This window comes from Schistocerca piceifrons, chromosome 3 (assembly GCF_021461385.2).
Source record: "Schistocerca piceifrons isolate TAMUIC-IGC-003096 chromosome 3, iqSchPice1.1, whole genome shotgun sequence".
NCBI classification, from domain to species: Eukaryota; Metazoa; Arthropoda; class Insecta; order Orthoptera; family Acrididae; genus Schistocerca; species Schistocerca piceifrons.
This window is the reverse complement of record NC_060140.1, coordinates 105533461-105558115: the sequence shown is the minus strand read 5'-3', so window position 1 is coordinate 105558115 and position 24655 is coordinate 105533461. Positions and strand designations below refer to the sequence as shown.

At 37.8% G+C, this 24655-nt stretch overlaps 1 protein-coding gene across 3 annotated transcripts in view; it reads right to left on the bottom strand.

Moving 5' to 3' along the window:
• The window catches only part of LOC124790089 (tyrosine-protein phosphatase Lar), a 537690-nt gene that overhangs the window by 70586 nt on the left and 442449 nt on the right, over nucleotides 1-24655 (bottom strand). For 2 of the 3 annotated variants that reach the window (XM_047257655.1, XM_047257656.1), the window contains 3 exons: nucleotides 15937-16070; nucleotides 15015-15165; nucleotides 5664-5963 (listed from right to left, as the gene is read on the bottom strand). In XM_047257655.1, coding sequence (XP_047113611.1) covers nucleotides 5664-5963; nucleotides 15015-15165; nucleotides 15937-16070 — 585 coding nt within the window. The remainder of the gene's footprint in view (nucleotides 1-5663; nucleotides 5964-15014; nucleotides 15166-15936; nucleotides 16071-24655) is intronic. The other variant, XM_047257657.1, reaches the window with a different exon arrangement.

Genomic DNA, 24655 nt, shown 5'->3' with positions numbered 1-24655 from the left:
ATGAATAGCCACTACCATACTGTGGCCTATTAACGGAGTTGACAGCCCAATGCTGCTGAGCACAACATAGCTGACTTCAACTCAAGCCTGTTGGTTCTCTCTCCCAATATCAGTTTCTCCAAATTGCATAAACTGGAACTATCCCTACAAAACATCCTACGATTTTGCAGTTTCTCATGCCTTAATCTCCATTATCCCTCGTCCCGCTCCAGTTTCTACTCCTGTTGCCATGCATTCTCTCCCAAACAGCTTCCCATCATTTTAGCTTACTTCATTCATCTACATTCCCTCTGTTCTTCAGTCTCAAATGCAGTCCTGCTCCCCTCCTCCATCTTGTCTTGGCCCACACAGCCTATTTCATTGTGTATCACAATGCAGCTTCCCCTAGCTGTTCGAGGCTGAGTTCCCAGGGGCCACATCCCTATCCCATTCTACTGTTACTGCCTCTCCTCTAGCCCTAACATTCCCTTTCCTTCATTCTTCTGTTGCTCTCCTCCCCATCTTGTTCATCTCACACATTCCATCTGACACAACCCTCAACCCAGTCAGGCTTGAAAGCTGGACCATGCAGATTTACCTATGTCTGCCTTGTTTGTTAGAAATCAGGCAGTTATTGTCTGAAAGCTTAGCAACAAATGATTTTTTATGCACCTGTCTACCACTCAGCACTTCAACTGTGTGGTAAGTTTTGCCTTTTTTCTTTTCAGTGTTTGAATCCCTCTTAAGACCTTTATTTGTTGTACTGATCTTTCCCCTGTTTACCCTTCAATTATCTTCATGTCATTTTTCATTGTCAGGAAAATTAAGTGTGGCAACCATGATGTGGAAGAAAATTAAAATTGGATTAACATAAAGAGGCATGATTTAAGGCAATGAGTGCAAGAGTTATGTAGCTACAGCTTCCTTGTGGAGTAGACAATGGGGCATCAGCACACTGACTTTATTACACAGATACAGACTACCATGGATTGCAGGGCCTTCAGCAGCCATACTGAACACATCAGGCAGAGCCAATGGCAAACCACAGGCTTCATTGTTCGTTCATTTAGTGTATGTCAGTGTGTACACACCAGTGGGAGGTGTAATGCACCAATCTTCTTCACTCATGGTTCTATTACTTTGCAGAGATTGAATGGAGAAATAGAAACTGCACTAAAAAAGGCAGATAAACAAAGATAGTTAAACCAGATACAGCTACCACTGACAACATCCTTTTTAAGTGACCAGAAGTGTATAATATTAATGAGGCAACACTGAAAATTTTAAAATTAAGAAAATTTCAAGAATGTAAGTGATTGTGTCAGTGCCTACTACAGTATATGTAATGGTATGGTATAGAGGTCAAGAGCCACAACAAGGTTGGAGCTAATGTTCATAATACTCAGTGTAGCAAGAAGAAAGATTAATAATAATAATAAGAAGAAGAAGATGAAGAAGAAAAGCAAATGACCTTGGTCATAAGAAATTAACATGGTACCCAAGCTTACAAACATGTATTGACCCAGGGCTGTTCATTTTGATTAAATTTTTATATACGGATTACTTTTTTTTAATTTTCAGATTTTTATCTATCTCAATTTTTTTATCTTAAGTTTCACTTACTTTTATTAGATTTCCCTCTATAACTGAAATATTTATGTGCTTTTCTCTGCTTTTCTTTCTTTTCAATGAATAAATCTATAACTTAAATTGTCCTAATCAATGTTGCTAACATATCTTTACCTTCCTCCTTTTCTATATTTTTTACAATATTACACACTGTGAAAAGACAAAAGGAGCTGTTGGTATGCAAAAGTTTCATTCACTTGTAGAGTAAGATGTTCATTATCTGCACACTGAAGTTTGTTTGACACATCACTTTTAAACTGTTTGCTAGAATGGGACTCTTCATAAGACTTTTCATTCAGTCTCTTCACAGTGCAAGCAATAAAAGTCTAACTTATATGTGATACAACAAGCACACTTGAACTGGGTTAATCTGTTCACTGTCTGCTGTTTAACAAACTCTTTCTCTTAGTAGTGTTAAGACACATCACACCATAAGCTAAAGATAATCTGATTCAATTCAGTGTTATTTTTTTTCTTAACTTTTCCACTCATAAACCCAACTGTAAGCTACTACTTTGTCATTAAATTATGTAATTTTCCACAAGTTTTTTTTTTCTACTTATTGTCAATAATTATTTTGTGTAAGACTTTTATATTCATACTGCTTTAAATGAAAACTCCATATTTTACTGCGTACATGGGATACTTTAGAAATGATTTCTAATGAACTGCATTGAATACAAGGCTGACATAAATAACAAATACACTAAATCTTTTTTCAGAATTTCGTACAAATTTTGTGAATATGTGTACACTGGTCATTGAATCAGATCCATACATTCCACATCTAAAATTTGTTGCACAAGTGCCTTGTTTAATTTTCACCAGTATTTCCATAAACGGTTTAATTTGACAGGAGGGTAGCATTTCCTTTAAAGAACAAAAAGCATTATGATACTGCTTCATAAAGTGAGAAAATTGCTGTCAAACCATGCACAATGTTTCAACAAGTTAGGAAAGTAATAAATTAATACTTCATTTTTACACCATCAGATTTTTGAGGGATAGTGCCAATCATGTACAGATGTGTATTGGTATTCAAATGTGGTAATGTGAAAGTTTTACAAGTACAAAGAGACTAAAAATAAAAGGAGGTCATGTCTCCACAAATAATAATCATGTCTAGTAACAGGTTATTAGTGTGTTTAATAGTGTTTTTGTGAAAAGCTAGTGTCTACAAGACCAAATTGACCAGAAAACTTGCAATAATTGTAGAAAACTGTATTTGTGGTTATATGACAGGTTGAGAAAGATAGCTTTGCAATTAAGGTAATAGGTGAACAAAATTTTTAGGAAGACCATTCCAACAAACTTGTGTTTGTGCTAAGGAATGTGAAGACATTCTGAGAGCTATGCAAAGATCACTGCTCAGTACTTGTGGCACATGACTTCTATACAACAGTGAATGACTATGCTAATAAGTACCTCAAATATAGCAGTGCAAAGTGATATGTGCTGTAAGTTCACATATTAATGAAAAATATGCACACATTGTAAGTAACAGTGAATTTTCACTGGCTGTTTAATGCCAGACAAATAAAAACAAAGAGCAGCATCAATATGAATACTTACAGCACAAAAGAAAATCAAAATTAAATACACACGCACGCACGTACACACATTACACACATTGGCAATATACATTACACAATAGTGAGTTCAAAAAGAAACTTAAATCATTGGTGCAAAGTCAATCACAGTAAAATAAAGTGCCAGATAAGTGCCTAGGTGAATGACAACAGTGCAACACATATGCGTTGCCTAAGTTAAGGCCTTAAGAGAAACTGATCATATTATAAAGGACGGTAAAGGAGAGGAAAACTGAGGACTGTGAATGGAAAGGGAAACTTACAATGACAACATGCAGTAAAATGTGAATCTATAAATACACAATGTGCAGTAAAATGTAATCAAAACAGAAAGCAACAAAAAAATCTAAAATCAATAAGTACTGGAAAACAAAGGCAAAAACTGTGCTGTATGTGATAATTTTTTTTTTTCAAAAACATTCACGTGATTTTAGTGTGCTAGTGAAAGCAAGGGCAATACAAATATGTGAGAGTGAGTGATTTAACTGCTCTATACAATTATAGAAAAGAAACTGGGCCATTAAACAACACACAGTCATTTCCATTTACTTGTAAATCCTATTTTCGGAATGCAAAAATGAGGAAGGCAAATGACAGTGATTATTAAAAATTAATATACAAGCCATAGACCTCTCCCTCTTCCAGTGGCTGGAAGGCCTCCATTTGTTCAAAATAGAAAAAAGAAAGCAATTAGCAAAATAGTTTTTTTTTTAGCTTTCCTCGATATAACCCTCACAAAAAATGTTACGGATTTCCCATACACTCACACACACAAAAAATGTAATATATTTCAAAAAATTTATAAACATTAGTATCAAAAAGTACTCCAAAAATAGTTTACAAGAAAATATATTGATAGTATCAAAAATACTGAGCCTACATTAAAAATTATTATGTTTCCAAAAATTATCTGTAAGAATGAGAAATACTGTACTAGTATTTAAAATGTGTCTCTGAATCAGAGTATAATAAGAGGTATGAATACTTGAATTGTTACATGATCAGTGGAAATAGGTAATGATGGTTTGAGTCCTCACGATGGAGTTGTGGGCAAGGTGTAAGGTGATGATAATTCAAAAGGCATTAAAATCATGTCAGGAACAAGGAGGGCTAAGGAATTTTATCTTTTTGATTAATCTCAACTGCTTTTTTCAGATTCTTTTCAGGCACATGACTACGACATATAATTATTGGGTTAACTGAGAATTCAAGAAAAGAAACCTGTCAGTTCCCTACACTATTAACATTTATGTTATTTTTTACACCTGGACACCTTCAAAATATTAACTTGTCTTGGTAATTACTCTAAATAAGGGTGTGTGAACAGAAGTAGCTTTTGTAGTCTATTTTAACTAAATTATACAGCAGAGCAACACTACTAACTGAAGGAACTACAGACAGAATGATATTGGACTTTGGAGAAACAATCAAACTCCACTCACAAATATTTTTGGAGATTGAATGATTATGCAAACAACCAGAAACTAAATTTATGGTAATTTACTTGTTTTCATGTTTCATTCTATTTCATAGTGTCAGCAATTTTTAACTGTATGTGAAGTAAGAAACAGAGGAAAATAAGTTTGTTTCACTCATTAAAATTAAATTAAAAGAGCAAAAACAGTAATCATCAAATCAAACATTTATAAAACATGTGATTTTGAATAAATACAGGCAGATCATATCAGAATGCATAGATCAGTGAGATCATGTAGTTATAACTGGATTTACATGATATGTCACAAACCAAAATATTCAATCAATTACACAGATCCTTTATACATTTTACTACCGTGAGGAGAGGGTGATGTGGGGGGGTTGGGCAGGGGGTCAAGTTACACTGACAAAATAAGAATGAAAACTTCTCAGGTTGACCACTGTTTGACCATTGCTAAGGCATGCCATATTGCTTGAACACTATTAAAGAAATACCCTTAATAATGGAACAAATAACACTTTGCACGGTTTCCACATAAACTGTAGTTTTATGCATGTCAAATGCGAAACATAGCAATCAAATACTGGTTTGTAAATTAATAATGCTTTATAGTAACATGTCCTTTTACAGATAATGAGAGAAATCAAGCAGAAACTGGGGCATTTTATTGGACAATTACATACTTCCATGAAAATACAGGATGCGTGGAATTACACAACATCAAGTATCTGGATAATAAGTGATGTCTGACCAGCACAGCAGTCAAGTACTACAAACTTCTCGGGTGTCCCTATACTTTTGAATAAATATGCAACAAAATGTTATTGACACTGTGAAAGTAATAATATTAATTAGTCAAATACCAATCATCACATGAAAAAATAATCCACTCTCCAACAATACAAACTGTAATATACATAAGGCTATTCTGTTCGCACACCCAATGAACTGAAGAGAAATGAAACAGAGAGAAAAAGAGACAGAGAGAGCCCGCCACCAGTGCACGCCGCCACCCTGCAGTTACGTACCGTCCTCGTGGGTACGGACTGTGATGGGGTAGCTGCTCGGTCCATCTCCCACACTGGTTCCAGCCAACACCCAGATGCGGTACTCGGTCCATCGCTTGAGCTCGTCCAGAGTGAACGAGGTGTTGTCCTGCAGGGTGATGACATGTGCTTCGGAGTCTGAACGGCCAGCCTCCACTGCCTGCAGCTTGTAGTAGACGATTCGGCCGTTGCTGCGGTCTGCTGGTGGTGGATCCCACGTGACACGTATCGATGTCGGACCCACTGCCTCGCCGCGCACATTCTGTGGGGGCGCACCTGGCACTGTGTTCAGACAGGGCTCTCGCTATGTGGCCTCTTGGACTCTGCCTAGCCTTCTAATTGCACCTGACTTTCTAGCACAGCTATGCCTTTGCAGGTACAGGATATGGGAATGGGTTTGGAATACACTGTATCATACCAATAGAGGGTTGGAGAGGTAGATAAATGATGGAAGGAGGTCAGGTGTAACTGTTAAGTGTTCCAGTCTGTGGAGATGTTAATGTCTTTGGAAAGGATGTTCTGTTGTTTTCTTTTTCATAAATGTAAATAATCTATGTAACTGTCATTTACATACTATGTGGACAATCTGATAACTTCATCTGCTGATAAATAAAGTATAAAAAAATAATAAACTCTTACTAAGCCACATTAAAAACTAATGGAACAATATGGAAACAAAACAAAAAATATAATAAATTTTCCTGTACACATCGAGTATAAAAACATTTTTTACATCATCTGCCCACCAAAAAGCTTTTATGTTACTCTAAAATCCTAAATACATGGGTAGTTTTTTAAAACCCTTGACTCAAGGAGGATAACAATGCTTAAAATATCTCTCTGTATGTAGGATGTACTACAAAAGAGATGAGAGATTACTAAAAGACATAACAAGGTGGTAACTGACCAGTTTACTTTAAACTACAGAATATGAAGCAAATAAAACATAAGAAGCAAAGAGTCAAAACAAAATCAGCATAACATAAAAGTAAAAAGTAATGAAAAATTAAACAAAATTTAAAAATTTACACTTTTTTTCTTTAATGTGAACTTGTGTAAGAACAACTTGTGCCCAACATCTTCACTGTCTTTTTCAAATTTCTTTTTTTCTGAGAGAGACTGCTTTCTGTTTCTTCTGACAGCTTTTACATTTGTATCGTGTATTTCTGACGCATGGTATTAAACATCCGTCCTTCCACTTGCTAAAATTGTTTTGTCATACTCTTCTCTCATATATTTTTAACTTCACTTCCTTTTATATATTTCTTTATTAGTTTTGCAATGCAGATAGCAACTGATCATGTCAAATACTTCAGGTTCTCTATAAATATCTTTCGCTGTATAATATTACAGACACTTAATAACGGGCTGTTATATTTATATAGAGGAAAAATACACATTAGGAAAAATGCTGTGTATTGTTGAAATGAGTAATAGAATTGACTGAACAAAACAATAAAGAAGAGTAAAGAGCTACACACAAACAATAAAGGAATATGACAGAGTTTGCTGGATAAAATGAAACAGTTTAAAAATATATTTGAGATGATCTGAAGACAGAAACTAGATAACAATAAGGGAATGATAAAACAAAACAGAAATGTCATCACCATCATCTTCTAAAAGCTAGGCTCTCCTCTGCAGAGCATTTAAATTTCAGTCTAGATTACTGATTAAATTTAAACCCATCCATCACAGAATCCAGATGATTCTTCATAGTCTTCCTCTTCCTTAAAACCTTTCCTTCCAATATAGTCATCAAGAATTCATCAAGATGGCTAAAGAATTTTGTTTCCCTCTTTCCTACAGTAGTGACCAAGTGACCAATTCCTTGTTTCATCTACCTGGACTCGCTCAACTTTTCCCTTCTTCACATCCACATTTCTATTGCTTCTATGTGTTGTATATCCTGTTCCATTGGGACACCTGTTTCACAGTCATATAACAAAACATACCACACAAATGTTCTGATGAATTCTTTCCTACTTTAATACTCATGTGCCTGTTTGTCAGAAGCTGTTTCTTGTTCTGAAGACTTGTATAGTGAGGACAGTTCTCCTTCTGAGTTCTGCCATGTGCCTACTGTCTTCACTCTCGAGTGACAATGCTTTCTACATAGCAGAACTAACTTCATTGACAGAAATCAAATTCATTGACTGACAGATGGCACAGTAACTAACAACAGAGTGAAAATTGCTCAAGGATTCAGTTAGCTCTTTAAAAATCCATAAAGTTCAAGAAATTGCACAGATGCACACAAAATATACATGGAAACCGTGCCATTACATGAAAATGCTATATGAGGAGTATAAAGCCATTCAAGGAATGAAAAATGAAAGGCACCTGGAGATGACAGTATTGCAATACGAATTATTGCAAAAATATTTCCATATTGCCTATGGAGATAGACATTTACCCAAAACTGGAACAATGCTGCAGTTGTTTTGCCTGAGAAGAAATGAGACAGACAAGATATACAAAGCTATAGATCTAACAGGCTCTTCTCTTTAATGCACTATTTACTCACCAAAATGATAACACAAAAATAATTGCTTTTAATCAGGAAAAGAAAACAATTTGGTTTTAGAAATGTGTATAGCACAAGAGACCATTTGCAAGCCATGAATGAAATTACAAAATTCGTTATGAGTTTGATTTACCACTATGTTGTGGGATTCATACTATTTGACAAAGTTTATCACTCTGTTTCATGGAGATCCATACTAATCTTAAACCAAAGATACATATAGACAGTGCACACCTCTATCTCTGATGTGTTAAGGTTCGAAACCAACACCTAAGTCATGTGACAGTGGTTAAAAACCTACATTTCTACCATTACAGACTACCCAAAGTGAAGCTGACAGTTACAATAGTTTTTATTAGGGACATTCAATAAGTAACGCAACACTTCTTTTCTGAAAGTATGTTAGTTTTATTCAGGATACCAATACACTATATTATTCCCCACTCTTTTGGCTACAAAAACCCTATTTTTCAACATAATCTCTGTTCAATGTCATGACCTTATGCCACCTTAATGAGAGGACCTGTATGCCCACATGGTATCACTCTAGTGGTCAATATTGTAGGCAACACTTTGCTGCATCAATAACCCCACCATCATCCACATACTGCTTCCCACAGAGTGCATCCTTCATTGGGCCAGACAGATGGAAGTCAGAAGATGCGAGATCTGGGCTTTAGGATGGATGAGGCAGAACAGTCCAATGAAGTTTTGTGAGTTCCTCTTGGGAGCACAGTCTCGTGTGGCGCCTTGTGTGTCACGGAGAAGGAGAAGTTTGTTAGCATTTTTGTGGTAACAAACATGCTGAAGTCATTTATTCAATTTCCTGAGGGTAGCACAGTACATTTCGGAGTTGATAGCTGCACCATGAGGGGGGACATCAAACAGAATAACCCCTCCAAAGTCCCAGAAGACCATCACCATGACTTTACTGGCTGAGGATGTGGCTTTGACCTTTTCTTCAGAGGAGAGATGGCACGGTGCCCCTCCACAGATTGCCATTTTGTTTCTAGTTCAAAATGATGAACCAATGTTTCATCGCCTATGACGATGTTAGACGGTAAATTGTCGTGCTCGGCCTTGTAATGTGCAAAGCAATTCCGAACAGATGATCCTCTGTTGCAGTTTATGGTCTTCTTTTAGGCAGCAAGGAATACAGTGGGCACACATCTTTGAGTATCCCAACTGGTGGACGAGTGTGTCAGCTGAGCAGCGAGAAGTCCGACTGCGGTCCATCGATCACTTCAGGTCACAGTGTCCGTATGTCTCAACGTTATATGAGTCACAGCTGTATCTGGCTGGCTGGTGCATGGGAGATCGGATAGGTTTGCATTACCTTGTTGCAATGATGACAGAAGCCTTGCCCAATGACAAAGTGTGCTTTTGTTCATGGTCAGGTCTCTAGATGTTCTGCCAGTGCCTATGAATACCTTGCAATGCTCTGGTTTACCGCCAAAAGAAACAAAGTGACAGCTCTCTTTTTGGAATACATCTCTTGTTGCAGATGCCATTTTGAAGGCTACATCTACATCTACATCTACATGATTACTCTGTAATTCACATTTAAGTGCTTGGCAGGGGATTCATCGGACCACAATCACACTATCTCCCTACCATTCCACTCCCGAACAGCGCGCGGGAAAAACGAACACCTAAACCTATCTGTTCGCGCTCTGATTTCTCTTATTTTATTTTGATGATCATTCCTACCTATGTAGGTTGGGCTCAACAAAATATTTTCCCATTCGGAAGAGAAAGTTGGTGACTGCAATTTCGTAAATAGATCTCGCCGCGACGACAAATGTCTTTGCTTTAATGACTTCCATCCCAGCTCGCGTATCATATCTGCCACACTCTCTCCCCTATTACATGATAATACAAAACAAGCTGCCCTTTTTTGCACCCTTTCCATGTCCTCCGTCAATCCCACTTGGTAAGCATCCCAGCTCGCGTATCATATCTGCCACACTCTCTCCCCTATTACGTGATAATACAAAACAAGCTGCCCTTTTTTGCACCCTTTCCATGTCCTCCGTCAATCCCACTTGGTAAGGATCCCACACCGCGCAGCAATATTCTAACAGAGGACGAACGAGTGTAGTGTAAGCTGTCTCTTTAGTGGACTTGTTGCATCTTCTAAGTGTCCTGCCAATGAAACGCAACCTTTGACTTGCCTTCCCCACAATATTGTCTTTGTGGTCCTTCCAACTGAAGTTGTTCGTAATTTTAACACCCAGGTACTTAGTTGAATTGACAGCCTTGAGAACTGTACTATTTATCGAGTAATCGAATTCCAATGGATTTCTTTTGGAACTCATGTGGATCACCTCACACTTTTCGTTATTTAGCGTCAACTGCCACCTGCCACACCATACAGCAATATTTTCTAAATCTCTTTGCAACTGATACTGGTCTTCGGATGACCTTACTAGACGGTAAATTACAGCATCAACTGTGAACAACCTAAGAGAGCTGCTCAGATTGTCACCCAGGTCATTTATACAGATCAGGAACAGCAGAGGTCCCAGGACGCTTCCCTGGGGAACACCTGATATCACTTCAGTTTTACTCGATGATTTGCCGTCTATTACTACGAACTGCAACCTTCCTGACAGGAAATCACGAATCCAGTCGCACAACTGAGACGATACCCCATAGGCTCGCAGCTTGATTAGAAGTCGCTTGTGAGGAACGGTGTCAAATGCTTTCCAGAAATCTAGAAATACGGAATCAACTTTAGATCCCCTGTCGATAGCGGCCATTACTTCGTGAGAAGAACGATGTTTTCTGAAACCATGCTGATTACGTATCAATAGATCGTTCCCTTCGAGGTGATTCATAATGTTTAAATACAGTATATGCTCCAAAACCCTACTGCAAACCAACGTCAATGATATAGGTCTGTAGTTCGATGGATTACTCTTACTACCCTTCTTAAACACTGGTGCGACCTGCGCAATTTTCCAATCTGTAGGTACAGATCTATAAGTGAGCGAGTGGTTGTATATGATTGCTAAGTAGGGAGCTATTGTATCAGCGTAATCTGAAAGAAACCTAATCGGTATACAATCTGGACCTGAAGACTTGCCCGCATCAAGCGATTTGAGTTGCTTCTCAACCCCTAAGGCATCTACTTCTAAGAAACTCACACTAGCAGCCGTTCATGTTTCAAATTCTGGAATATTCCATTTGTCTTCCCTAGTGAAGGAATTGCGGAAAACTGTGTTCAATAACTCCGCTTTAGCGGCACAGTCATCGGTAACAGTACCATCGGCATTACATATAGAGCTGCCACCTATCGGAACTTCATGAAACTACAGGGGCTGTTTGTGGTACAAAATACACTCTAAGACACAAAAAATGACAGTCCATGAAGGAATTATCCAAATGGTATGGAAACCAGTAGATGAGACTTACACGTACAGACAAAAAAATGATTACATTTTCAGAAAAACTGGATGATTTATTCAAGGCTCCAGGCACATCTTCACTTGCCGCTGGGGCTCAATTCAAAGCCAGACTCATCACTGAAGACAACTTTACTCCAGTCAATGAGATTCCAGGATGAAGACGTATCTCGAGGTGCCTCGCTTGGACAGCAGTGGATACCAATCTGACTGACACCACCATACTGCCTGACAATGAGGAGTGATGGTCTGGGATGCAATTTCTTGTAATAGCAGGACCCCTTTGGTTGTCATGTGCAGCTGTCTTATAGCACAGTGGCACAACGATGACATTCTATGCTTCATTTCTTTGCCCTTCATGTCAGGTCATCTGGGCTTAGATTTCAGTAAGATAATGCCCACCTGCACATGGCAAGAGTTTCTACAGCTTACCTTCACAAACTTACAAACCCATACCTTGACCAACAAGGTTTCTGGATCTATATGGAGCATTATGGGCAGGGCCCTTCAACCAGTTTGGAATTTTGATGACCTAACATGTCAGTTGGACAGAATTTGGCATGACATGCTTCAGGAGGTCATCCAACAACTGTACCAATCATTGCCAAGCTAAATAATTGCTCACATAACGGCCTGAGGTGGACCTACATAGTACTGACTTGCTCAGTTTGTAAGGCTCATCCGCTTCAATAAATCACCCAATTTTTCTGAAACTGTAATTATTTGTTCATCTGTATATGTACAACAAATCTACCGATTTCCATCCCATTCAGATAATACCTTCATGATGAATCCTCTTTTTTTTTTTTTTTTTTTTTTTTTTTTTTTTTTTTTTTTTTTTTTTTTTTTTTTTTTTTTGCTTACAGTGCCTTACTTCCTCTTTGCAACCAAATACTACTCAAGACTCCCCTGTTACAATTTACTGCAAATACTACAATTTATAAAGATAAACTGGACAGTATTCCAGAAGTCACCTGCAAATGGATGCCACCATCAGTCAGCTGATCAAAATGCTAGTTTCACTGTTATGATGTCATGCACTGTCTATATCATCTATGGTCTAAGATACCAACAGCTCTCATGAAACAGGATACTGATGCAATTCATGTTAATACACTCAAAATATGTCTGTCAATGTGACGGCTTCCATTAAACTTCATCAGGATGATGAAGAATTAAAAATTGAAAGAGTATTCACAGAAGATGATTCCCCATTAGAACTCTTCTCACCAGTCCTAGGAAATTTTTCAGATCCTTGAGCCAGGAAAAGATGAGATGTAGCATGACAAGCTTGTAAGCTACCAGATAAATGTTTTAGCTGATGGTAAATTGAGGCTGCCACATCTCTTTTTAATCACATTGAAGTAGTCCCATTACAACTGGACAATCAACAGCCAACTGTATCCCAGGAAATATACACAAAAGAAGTAGAAATCAGGTAGATCAGTGAACTATTGATTCTCATTATAAATGGCCAGTATGCCTTGAGCTCATACCTGGACACAGATATAGGTGTCCACAGAAATTAATCTTGGTAGGTGGGGTACAGAGATGGGGGGCAACACTCCAAAATTGCCATTTGTATATAAATAAGTTGGTCAGTTTCAAGACATGTCAACCACAAGACCTACATTTTACAGGTAACACAAAAAAACTTATTACAAATATATCCCAGAAAACTGATGGTTATACATTCACTTCTAGATGTACATGAGAATTCTATAATTAATAAAAGCTTTGTACTCCAGATTCCAAGAGGGGGAGGTGCAGGGCCATTATGTGGCCCCTCCTTTCTCCCTTGCAGGTGCCTATGGACACAGATTAACTTTGAATTGTATGAAGTAGACTTGGGAATGGCTAATGTTGGTAGTTTTTTTGTTTTTTAAGTGAAGTGCAGCTTCTTGGTAAAAATTTAAACTTTGATTTTTTTTAAATAATTTTATGGTCTCCACAGTATTTTCAATGTAAGGAAAAAGCACTGTCATTTCATATTAGTCTACCTACTTAGTTCCATCTTGGTCCCTGTGTGTCAGACAGATTTCTGTATAATCTATGGTTTAATTTTAAATTGTAAGTTAAAATGTTCTGTCTGACAACAAGAATTTCACTGTTTTTCCACAATTAATTTCAAGTTTATGGATTTGAAATTCATTACAACTAGATTCATTTTTGCCTAACAAACAATATTTTACAACAAAATGACATAAAAAATTAAAAAAAGTAATTTTAAAAGCAGATGAGAGAAATCAGATTATCCCAAAAAACAAAATGAACTATAGTTTCCTTATACTGTTAGAGCTAGGTGTAAGTAATGTCTAATATGGAGTAAGAACAAGAGAGGAAAAAACTGAGCACCCAAAAAAATCATGGTGCATATCCAGCATCTTGCATTTGCCACTGACCATTAAAAAAATGGGTGGTAAATATAAATTTGGTGACTCATGTGCAGTCCACACGCACACTCACGCACTCTCACACTCTTAACGTAAATAGTGTGAGTGAGACTATATGGTAACTTTCAGGAAAGGTGCACTCAAAATGCACAGTGAATATAAACAGTGCAGAACTGGTGCAATGTTGTGACAAATACTGTTAATAAATAGGCTGTGCTGGAACAGTGAAAATTAAGCCATTGAACAATAATGATAAATAATGAGAACGATAAGTAATAAATAAAGTTTTTGTATATAATATGTGTGATATTTATCAAACATTCCCAATCTGGAAGCATGCAATGCTTGTGATGTTACAATACACATACAAAGTGAATATAAACAGAACCAATCCACTCAGCTAACTGAGTATTACAGTGAATAAAAAGTATTAAGTGCTACAGTGCTACTCATTAAAAATGAGCCATCTGTAATATTTTTCAAATGCTGGCAGAATCTTCCATTGTCAGTCACAATATTGTTTGTTATTACAACTGAATTGATAAAATGTGTGTCTCAATGGGATTCAAAATTTATCTTCATACAATGAGACGATTCTGAATAAGTAACAGCATATATTTTAAAATATTGATCATCTTACAGGTGACTCACTTACGAATAAGAAGTACAGGTGGTAGGCAATGTGTCTTTACTTATGCTTTGCTTGTGGGCTTTTACTGCAACAGAATGTGCTGTAATGCATTATGTGCTCTGTATAAAACTTGCTCTGTCTGTATAAACAACAATATACTGAAGTGAGACTGCTCATTTTCAATCTATGTGCAAAACAGTGAATGATACTGGCATTTACAAAAACTTACCTGTGCTTTTTTAAAACTTGTGCACATATGATTTATCTCATAAGAGATATTATTCCAGAATGAAAAGATCTGATCAGCAGGGAGAGGACCTGAAGGTCAATGAGGGGACTTTAAAAGGAACATAGTCTGAGCACTGTGTGGCTTACCATACTGCTTCGTTCTCACTGGTATTGGAGGCGTGGTCGCGCCTTCACCCCTCTGTGAGCGTGCTGCTAGCCACACGTAATACAATGTGTTAGGGTACAGCCCAGTTAATGTGAAATTCTCTACTACTGGGATTCGTTTATGATTCCTCTCCTGGAAATAAAACCGAGCAATGAATTGACAACATCAAAGAGGAACATTTCATTCTGTTAGTAACTAGAAAGTAAAGCTGCAGGCTGCAATAATCTGGTACACAAACAAATACCTAAGAAAAGAAAATCTCTGTTTCCAAAATTATAGGTGACAATGTAATAAAGAGATCCACAAACGTGTTGTAGACCCATATTGTGTTATAGATCTAGGTGTATAGAATTCCACTGAAGACTTACTGGAGAAATATAATTCAAGGGATGGCATTAAAATACATATGTACAGCAATATAAACGCCAAATAATTGAAATAAAAAAACTTCCATTGTTCTCTCTCTTCTGATACATTGTTTTAAATGGCAGGTCAGTCTCAATATTATGTTTTACACCCCTGAAATGTTTTGTTCTCTCCTTTTAATCCTGGAAGAAGAACACGTGGGGATTTGTAAACTTAGGATTTTGTTATCTTCTATTGTGTTCTATGCATTGTATTATTTCAGAATGTAAGGCCATTTATATATTACAGAAACAAATACCTAAGAAAAGAAAATCTCTGTTTCCAAAATTATAGGTGACAATGTAATAAAGAGATCCACAAACGTGTTGTAGACCCATGTTGTGTTATAGATCTAGGTGTATAGAATTCCACTGAAGACTTCAGCTACAAGGCTTCAGCTACAAGGCATATGTTCAAATGTAAAACACCCATGTATTCAGAAGCAACTGTCAATAAACACATATACGATAAAATCAAATCTTTTTGGAATCAACCTACCTTTGCATATGTATCATTCCAGTACAGCTCATAGCTGACGATATTTTCACTCGAATGGGAAGGCTTGCTCCAAAGAAGTGTAACTGATGTTTCTCCAATATCACTCACACGCAGATTGCTAGGCTGACTCGGAACTGAAAATGAAGAAATTCACTTTAGCAATGAGATCCAGGAGGTATAACTGTCATATACTGATGTACATTTGATGCAGCTACTTTAAAATATTATATATGAGGGTTGGAGCAAAAGTAATTGCAACTATTATTTTTCTTCCAGCATGTCACAAACTGCTATCTGTCACATGCAAGCTATGCAGGCATAGTGTTGTATTGACAACAGTTGGAACTGTGATTGCTGGTAGTAGCACAGAGTGCACTATGAAAAGAGTTGTGTGGCGAGTGTCATGCGACATGGAAGTACCCTGTGTTGAGTAGTACTCATACATCAAATCAGTCATTCTCCAAGGGATAACTCTGAGAGAATTTCACAGTGCAATCATACTGCATGACACCACAAAACCACATAAAGCAGGGTGCTTAAGGCAGCAACAGCAGTGCTGGGGCTGGGGAGAAGTGGAGCACCCACTGTACTCCCCTGACCTTTCGCCCTGTAACTTTGATGTCATATGAAAGGTAAAGGAAACTACATGGAAGGCAGTTTGTGACACAAGAGGGCACACCCAATGCTGTGCAACAACAGATGACCAAATTCTGACATGGTGCACCAAATGGTTATGCAGATGATTTTAAGTGCTTACCACACAATTGAAGGCATGTGGTAAATATTGCAGGGGACTACTTTGAGGGCCTTTAAATCCAGTTCTGTCAGGTCACTTGTATGTGTGCTATGCTGTAATCATTTTGCACCATGAGACTAGTATTTTCCTGTACACTGCTGTAATAACTATGTGAGGCATGATGTTCGCATGTTCTTAAATGTCCACACATCTAGTTCCCACATTGTCCTTTCATGTGTATGAGTTGCATTTCCCAATCTGGCTGGTATCTGCTAGTAAACAAAATAGTTGCAATGACTTTTGCCCCAGCCCTCATATTACTTGGCGAAATGCTTACCTTTGCCATAATGGATAAGATACTGTGAATTGGTAAGTACTATGCATGCTTAAACAGCAGTACCTGAACTCTTTTTATTCTTAATACAAATTGAGGTCACCCCTAATATATCCATAATGAGTAAATATACCAAGTTGTGCTTGTCGTCAAGTTATAATGGACAAAGTGGTGAATTTTGTGATGTACACTAGTAATTTTTAACATTTATATCTCACAAATTATGACAATAACTTTTTTGGAATAATGTACTCTATGTTTAGCATAGGAAACAGCTTCCAAAGAGGACTTCAATTACATAACATATGTGGAATTTGATAAAATAACAACAAGATAAAAGCACCATAAAACCACTCTCTCATCATCAGGTGAAGAGGTCCCACAAATTTCTGATTTTTCTGTACCAAATACAGCGTAAATCAGAAAATAACAAACAATAATTTTATTGGCAAAATGTTTACGAGGTAACAAAACAAAAAAAATCACAAATGAACTTACAACTTTTACCTACTTTTCTACAAAGTCATCAACATTCTCGACACACTTCTCCCATCATGTTACCAGTTTCATATTGACCTCTTCATTTGGATGGAGTACAGCCATCTGCGGACCACTGATTTCACTTCTGCATCTGTCACAAAGTGTTGGCCAGCCAAGAATTTCTTCTTGGGAGCAAACAGATGAAAACTTGATGGTGCAATGTCTGGAATGTATGGTGGATGCTGGAGTCCCTCCCACCCAAATTTGGCAATTTTCCCATGAACAGGAGCAGCACCATGAGGGTGAGCATTGTCATAAAGAAGTTTGACACCATCAGCATTAATACTGTGGCATCTTTCACGAAGGGCACGATGCAACTTAACTGAAGTTTTAATGTAGGTTGCAACATTCACAGCAGTTCCATGTTTAGCAAAGTCCATGTCACAAGCACTTTCCTAGCAGACTGAGTCACTTTGAATGTTTTTCATACTGGGGAACTAGCATGTTTCCTGCCCATAGAGGTCTGCCTGGTTCAGGCATGTAGTGTACACCCACGACTCATCACCAGTGACAATTCCTTTCAGAAAGTCATGCACTTTTCTGGTTTAATGCATTAAGTGATCTAAGCTTGTCACCATTCACTGGCCAGGGGAGAAAAAAATTATTGTATGTTACATTCTGATCCTCCCCCATATAATTAAACTCCTTACACAGGTACAGATCGTGTCTTTCCCTGTTGATTGAAGCTTACCAGTCTTTATTCTGCTATTTTAGTGATAGACTAATTGATTGTGAAGTTGTTCAGACTTTTATAATGTTTATGACAGGCCAAAAAGTGAATATGCTTTTCATTTATGGTGAAGGTCGTCAGACTGTCAAGAGTTCTCTCAAGTTCTCAGGCACCCAGCAAGAACTAACTTAATAAAATTTCAATGTGTCATGAACAGTAGTACACACTGCACCATAGGAAATGTGGAACTGCTGTGATAACGTTCACAGTTGCATATGCTGGTCATTCAAAATTGTTGCCTCAGTGGCTCTGACATTCTGCAGGGTTGCAACTGTTACTGACCACCTGGAATGTGACCAATCACTAAGGTTCACAAGGTCCTCTTGGAAGAATGCACACCGCTGGACACATTGCTACAGTCCATTCAGTCATCCCCATACACGTCATGCATGTCCCTGTGAATTTCACTCACTTTATGCCCTTTGGTCCACAAATATTGGACTACACTTCGCTGCTCTTCCCAAGTTGATGATAGTAACATGTACACCATGTTTGTTTCATAGTTCAAGGGTGTCTTTCTAGAACTGCACACAAAAACAAAACACCCTCTGTAGTGCAAACTACAAACTGAATTGTTGTGAAATTTCAACATTTCAGCTGCAATACCAGGGGAGAAAAATATTATTGTGCATTACTTTCTGATCCTCCCCCATATAATTAAACACCTTACTCAGGTACAGTTCGTGTCTTTCCCTGTTGATTGAAGCCTACCAGTCTTTATTCTGCTATTTTAGTGATAGACTAGTTGATTGTGAAGTTGCTCAGACTTTTATAATGTTTACGACAGGCTGAAAAGTGAATATGCTTTTCATTTATGGTGAATGTCACCAGACTATCCGAGTAACAATATGGTTGTATGCTGAAAGTTATTTTGACTGTGCCAAACCTTCATGCTCTGTCTTTGAAAATATTACAGACAGATTTTAAGGAACTTGAAGTGTGAAGAATACAATACACCAATGAAAAAGAGCTTTGACTGATGAAAAAAATGGATCTAAGATTATAGCAGCAGTAGGACTCAAGCCACATGTCACTACAAGGCAGCTTGAATTTGCTACTGGAATCAAGCATAGGACAGCTTTGTGAATTCTATATTCCAATGCCATTCACATTCCTCACGTTTTGATCTATCGGCAGCTTCATGGAAATGACTTTTGAAATTGGTTACAGTTCTCCAAATTACATCTACATCTACATCTACATCCATACTCCCCAAGCCACCTGACGGTGTGTGGCAGAGGGTACCTTGGGTACCTCTATCGGTTCTCCTTTCTGTTCCAGCCTCGTATTGTTCACGGAAAGAACGATTGTCAGTATGCCTCTGTGTGGGCTCTGATCTCTCCGATTTCATCTTCATGGTCACTTCGCGAGATATATGTAGGAGGGAGCAATATAATGCTTGACTCCTCAGTGAAGGTATGTTCTCGGAACTTCAACAAAAGCCCTTACCGAGCTACTGAGTGTCTCTTTTGCAGAGTGCTCCACTGGAGTTTATCTATCATCTCCGTAACGCTTTTGTGATTACTAAATGATCCTGTAATGAAGCGCAATGCTCTCCGTTGGATCTTCTCTATCACCCCTATCTGGTACAGATCCCACCCCGGTGAGCAGTATTCAAGTAGTGGGCAAACAAGTGTACTGTAACCTACTTCCTTTGTTTTCAGACTGCATTTCCTTAGGATTCTTCCAATGAATCTCAGCTGGCATCTGCTTTACCGATGATTAATTTTATATGATCATTCTGTTTTAAATCACTCCTAATGCCTACTCCCAGACAATTTATGGAATTAACTGCTTCCAGTTGCTGACCTGCTATATTGTAGCTAAATGATAAAGGATCTTTGTTTCTATGTATTCGCAGCACATTACACTTGTCTACATAGAGATTCAATTGCCATTCCCTGCACCATGCGTCAATTTGTTGCAGATCCTCCTGCATTTCAGTACACTTTTCCATTGTTACAACCTCTCAATATACTACAGCATCATCCGCAAAAAGCCTCAGTGAACTTTCGATGTTATCCACAAGGTAATTTATATATATTGTGAATATCAGTGGTCCCATGACACTCCCCTGCGGCACACCTGAAATCACGCTTACTTCGCTAGACTTCTCTCTCTTGAGAATGACATGCTGCATTCTGTTATCTAGGAACTCTTCAATCCAAACACACAATTGGCCTGATAGTCCATATGCTCTTACTTCGTTCATTACATGACGGTGTGGAACTGTGTCAAACACCTTGCAGAAGTCAAGAAACACAGCATCTACCTGGGAACCTGTGTCTATTGCCCTCTGAGTCTCGTGGGCGAATAGCGCGAGCTGGGTTTCACACGATCATCTTTTTCGAAACCCATGCTGATTCCTACAGAGTATATTTCTAGTCTCCAGAAAAGTCATTATACTCAAACATAATACTTTTTCCAAAATTCTACAACTGATCAATGTTAGAGATATAGGTCTATAGTTCTGCACATCTGTTCGACATCCCTTCTTGAAAACAGGGATGGCCTGTGACCTTTTCCAATCTTTTGGAATGCTACGCTCTTCTAGAGACCTACGATACACTGCGGCAAGAAGGGGGCAAGTTCCTTTGTGTACTCTGTGTAAAATCGAACTGGTATCCCATCAGGTCCAGTGGCCTTTCCTCTTTTGAGCGATTTTAATTGTTTTTCTATCCCTCTGTCATCTATTTCTATATCTACTATTTTGTTATCTGTGTAGCAATCTAGAGAAGGAACTACAGTGCAATCTACTAAACTACAAAGTGATGCACGATTTCTATGCAAGATTATGTTACTAGAAAAGCATCATTCACAAATCACAGGAAAATTAATATCTGCAATGTGCACTGATGATCATCTGAAAATCCATACTCTCTGAGAGAGAGGGTAAAAAGCAACTCTGTTCTATCAATGTGTGGTGTGATCTTCCCAAGTATCACATAACTGGTTCCAGTTTTATTGACAGGGCTCTAAATAACCGTAAGTATCTATAGTTCCTGTCTGATATGTGGGCACAGTAATTGTAAGACATTTCCCTGTACATTAGGCAACCCATTAGGTATCGACATGAGAGATATCACAATCAACAACATAGCAAAAGCTAGACTACCAAAATGCTGACATTCTGGCCTGAGCTGCCGGAGTTGGCAGTTGTGTGTGCATGAGGTGTGCTTCCTTGTCTGAATGAAAGGTGTGTGTTTCTCTTCCTCTTTCTGATGAAGGCTGAGGCCAAAACCTTGGATGTAAGTGTCTTACAATTGCACCTGTCTTGAACTTAAGGTGTCATCTTTATAGTTAGTAGCAATCTATTTTTTCCTACATTGCTGGTATTCCTACCTGCAGTTTCCATTCTTGGATATCCCAACCATTCACACTAATAATTACAGATCACCATAAAAAAACATATAAATATCATAGTATCAGTTGTTTGGGAAACCAAAATGGCCTGCACACTAACCAGACTTCTGGAATTTTATATCTGTGAAAAATCGAAACAAGAAATATTTGAGGAAACACAGGCATTCCTGAAAATGTGAAATACCGTATAACTGATGGATTGATTTTTTATTGGTCCAGTTTGATCATACTGAATAAATGGTATGAGTGGCATTGTACAGAGTTATATTATACAGTACAAATTGTACAAGTGATAATGGTATAATTCAGCCCTGTACTGTCGTATGTCCAGACACAATTCAACATGCAGTACTGACTGTCCAAAATTACTTTACAATATCTAACAATGCTCAAGGTCAACATTTCCAGTCCGTGATATGGCAGTCTTAATAAAAAAAATTGCAAACTGTACCCACATTACATGTTTGCTTACATTTGATACAATAAGAGTGTGTTTCTGAGATCTGTTCTCTTGGCAGCAGGACAGTGGTTTGTAATACTTTTATCTCATTACTATTTGATCAAATTACACACATGGCCTGTCATTGAATTCTACTTCAAAAGCTCTCTCCAGTGCCACAGAAAAAGGAGATAATTCTATTAAGAAATTACAATTGAGAAAAACAAAGTTGGTATGTCATAATCCAGCAATTATAAATATTAAAAAAAAAATTTGAATATGTCATATATATTTCTCACATCATCCTCTATAATTTAGCACAAACCATATCTCAGTATGTTTATTTGTTTTGGATATATTATGAGTGAAAGTTGTTCTGTGGCATGACAAAAAGAAGGCACAGCAGTTATGGATTTAAGTGCTCGTTTTTCCCGCACACTGTTCAAGAGTGGAACAGTGCAGAGACAGCTTGAAGGTGGTTCATTGAGCCCTCTGCCAAGCACTTTATTGTGAATAGCACAGTAATCATGTAGACGTAGATGTAGATGGACGATAGCCTATACTAGATGCTGTCACAGTGTAACAACTGGCAAACAGAAGAAAGTCAGTGTTTATAGTTACCAAACCAGTAGCAATATATGAACTGTCAAGTTAATTTATGTTATGCCAAATCTCTAAAGAATGGAACTTACCAGGATGAAACTTACACTCAAATTTTCAGAAAAATACCTCCATCATACTGTGCATTTGTGCTTATTTGTGTGTGTGTGTGTGTGTGTGTGTGTGTGTGTGTGTGTGTGTGTGTGAGAGAGAGAGAGAGAGAGAGAGAGCGAGAGAGAGAGAGAGAGAGATTTCACACACAAGCTGTAGATGTGTGGTTGTTTCTTTATCATCTTTGTTATATATTTATGTTCGGATTATCAGTCATATTGCTTAACTCGTGTGCTGGAAAAGCACAAAGAAAGGTTACAGAAATTTTCAGAACATGAATAAAACAGAAAGGAAGCAAATACTGTGGAAGAAAAGTTGAAGTTCCTTGCAGTAATAAGGTTCTTACATGTTATATGTCTGTTCTATAACTGTTTACTATTTTGTTTGAGGTATCTGGTAAACTAGACAGTGGAGTGCAGCCAGTGGCAGATGTCAAAACTGTGAGGGCAGTGGCTGTGCAACCCCACTGCCAGTTGCTGCCCATCGGTGTACATAGGCATTCTAATATTATGTTGGAGAAACTAATACACTTCAATGACATGGATAGTTGAGGAACTCTGTTTTAGTTTTGTACTAGTTGACTATAGGTCATTTTTATATTGTATGGGTTATGTTATCACTCTGAGAATGCATGCAACCTTTGTAGCACAGACTTTAAATTTGTAATTCCGAAAAAGTAGAGGAATACACTAAATTTGTATGTTGGCTCTTTTCTCAAATATTAACTTTTTATTTGTATGAAAGTGAATTTAAAATATTTAAATATGGGCAAGAAGAAAACTTATGAGAAATGAACAGTACTTATCAAAATGAGACAGGAAGCTCTTCAAGACTAGTGGATTCGTAAACATCAAGGTATGATATAACAGGAGTTGAAGTTTATGGTGTCCAGGAAGCATTGATACACAAAGCAGTCAATCCATAATGCTTACAAAACGAATTATTAATATTTTCTCTGTCATAATATATGAAAATAACAGTGTTTGTTTTACACATAGTGTTTATAAAATACATTTTAAATATGGTATAAATGGATAGATAAAAAATCTACTCGCCAAGTGGTGGCACGGGAACACACACACACACACACACACACACAAGGATTTAACTTTTACAAGCTTTCAGAGCCACTGGCTCCTTCTTCTGGCAGAAGAATTGAGGGGGAAGGAAGAGGGGGTGAAGGAAATGGACTGGAGAGGTTTAGAGAAAGGGGTACAGTTCAGAAAAGTCACCCAGAACCCCAGGTCAGGGGAGACTTACTGGACGGGATGAGAAGGAAAGACTGATTTTTGGGGACTGCACCAGATGAGATTTGAGAACCTGAGAGCTTGAAGGTGGAAGACAGGGTAATATCCATGACAGAGATTACTACTAAACCATCGAGCATAAGTTCATAAGAGTGAAAAGCTAAATGCATTGTATGTAACAGACGTGGGATGGGAGAAGGTGAAAAACAGACAAATCAGAAAATGAAAGATGTAGGAATCTAAAATAGGGTGAAGAAAGGAGTAGCTGCTGTGAATACATGCTGAGATGGAAGGAATTAACATAAATTAAGGCCAGGTGGGTGGCAAGAAGCAAAGACATGTTGTAGTGCTAGTTCCCACCTGTGGAGTTCTGAGAAACTGGTGTCTGGGGGAAGAATACAGATGGCACATGTGGTGAAACAGGAACTGAGGTCATGACTGTAACGCTGTATAGCATGCTCTGCAACAGGATATCTTGTGTTGCCTGTATACACCCTCTGTCCATGCCCACTCATCCTGACTGATAACTGGGTAGTAGTCATGCCAATGTAAAAGGCCGAGCAGTGTTTACATAACAGCTGGAATATAACTTGTGTCATCCAGAGGTGGCTCTCCCTTT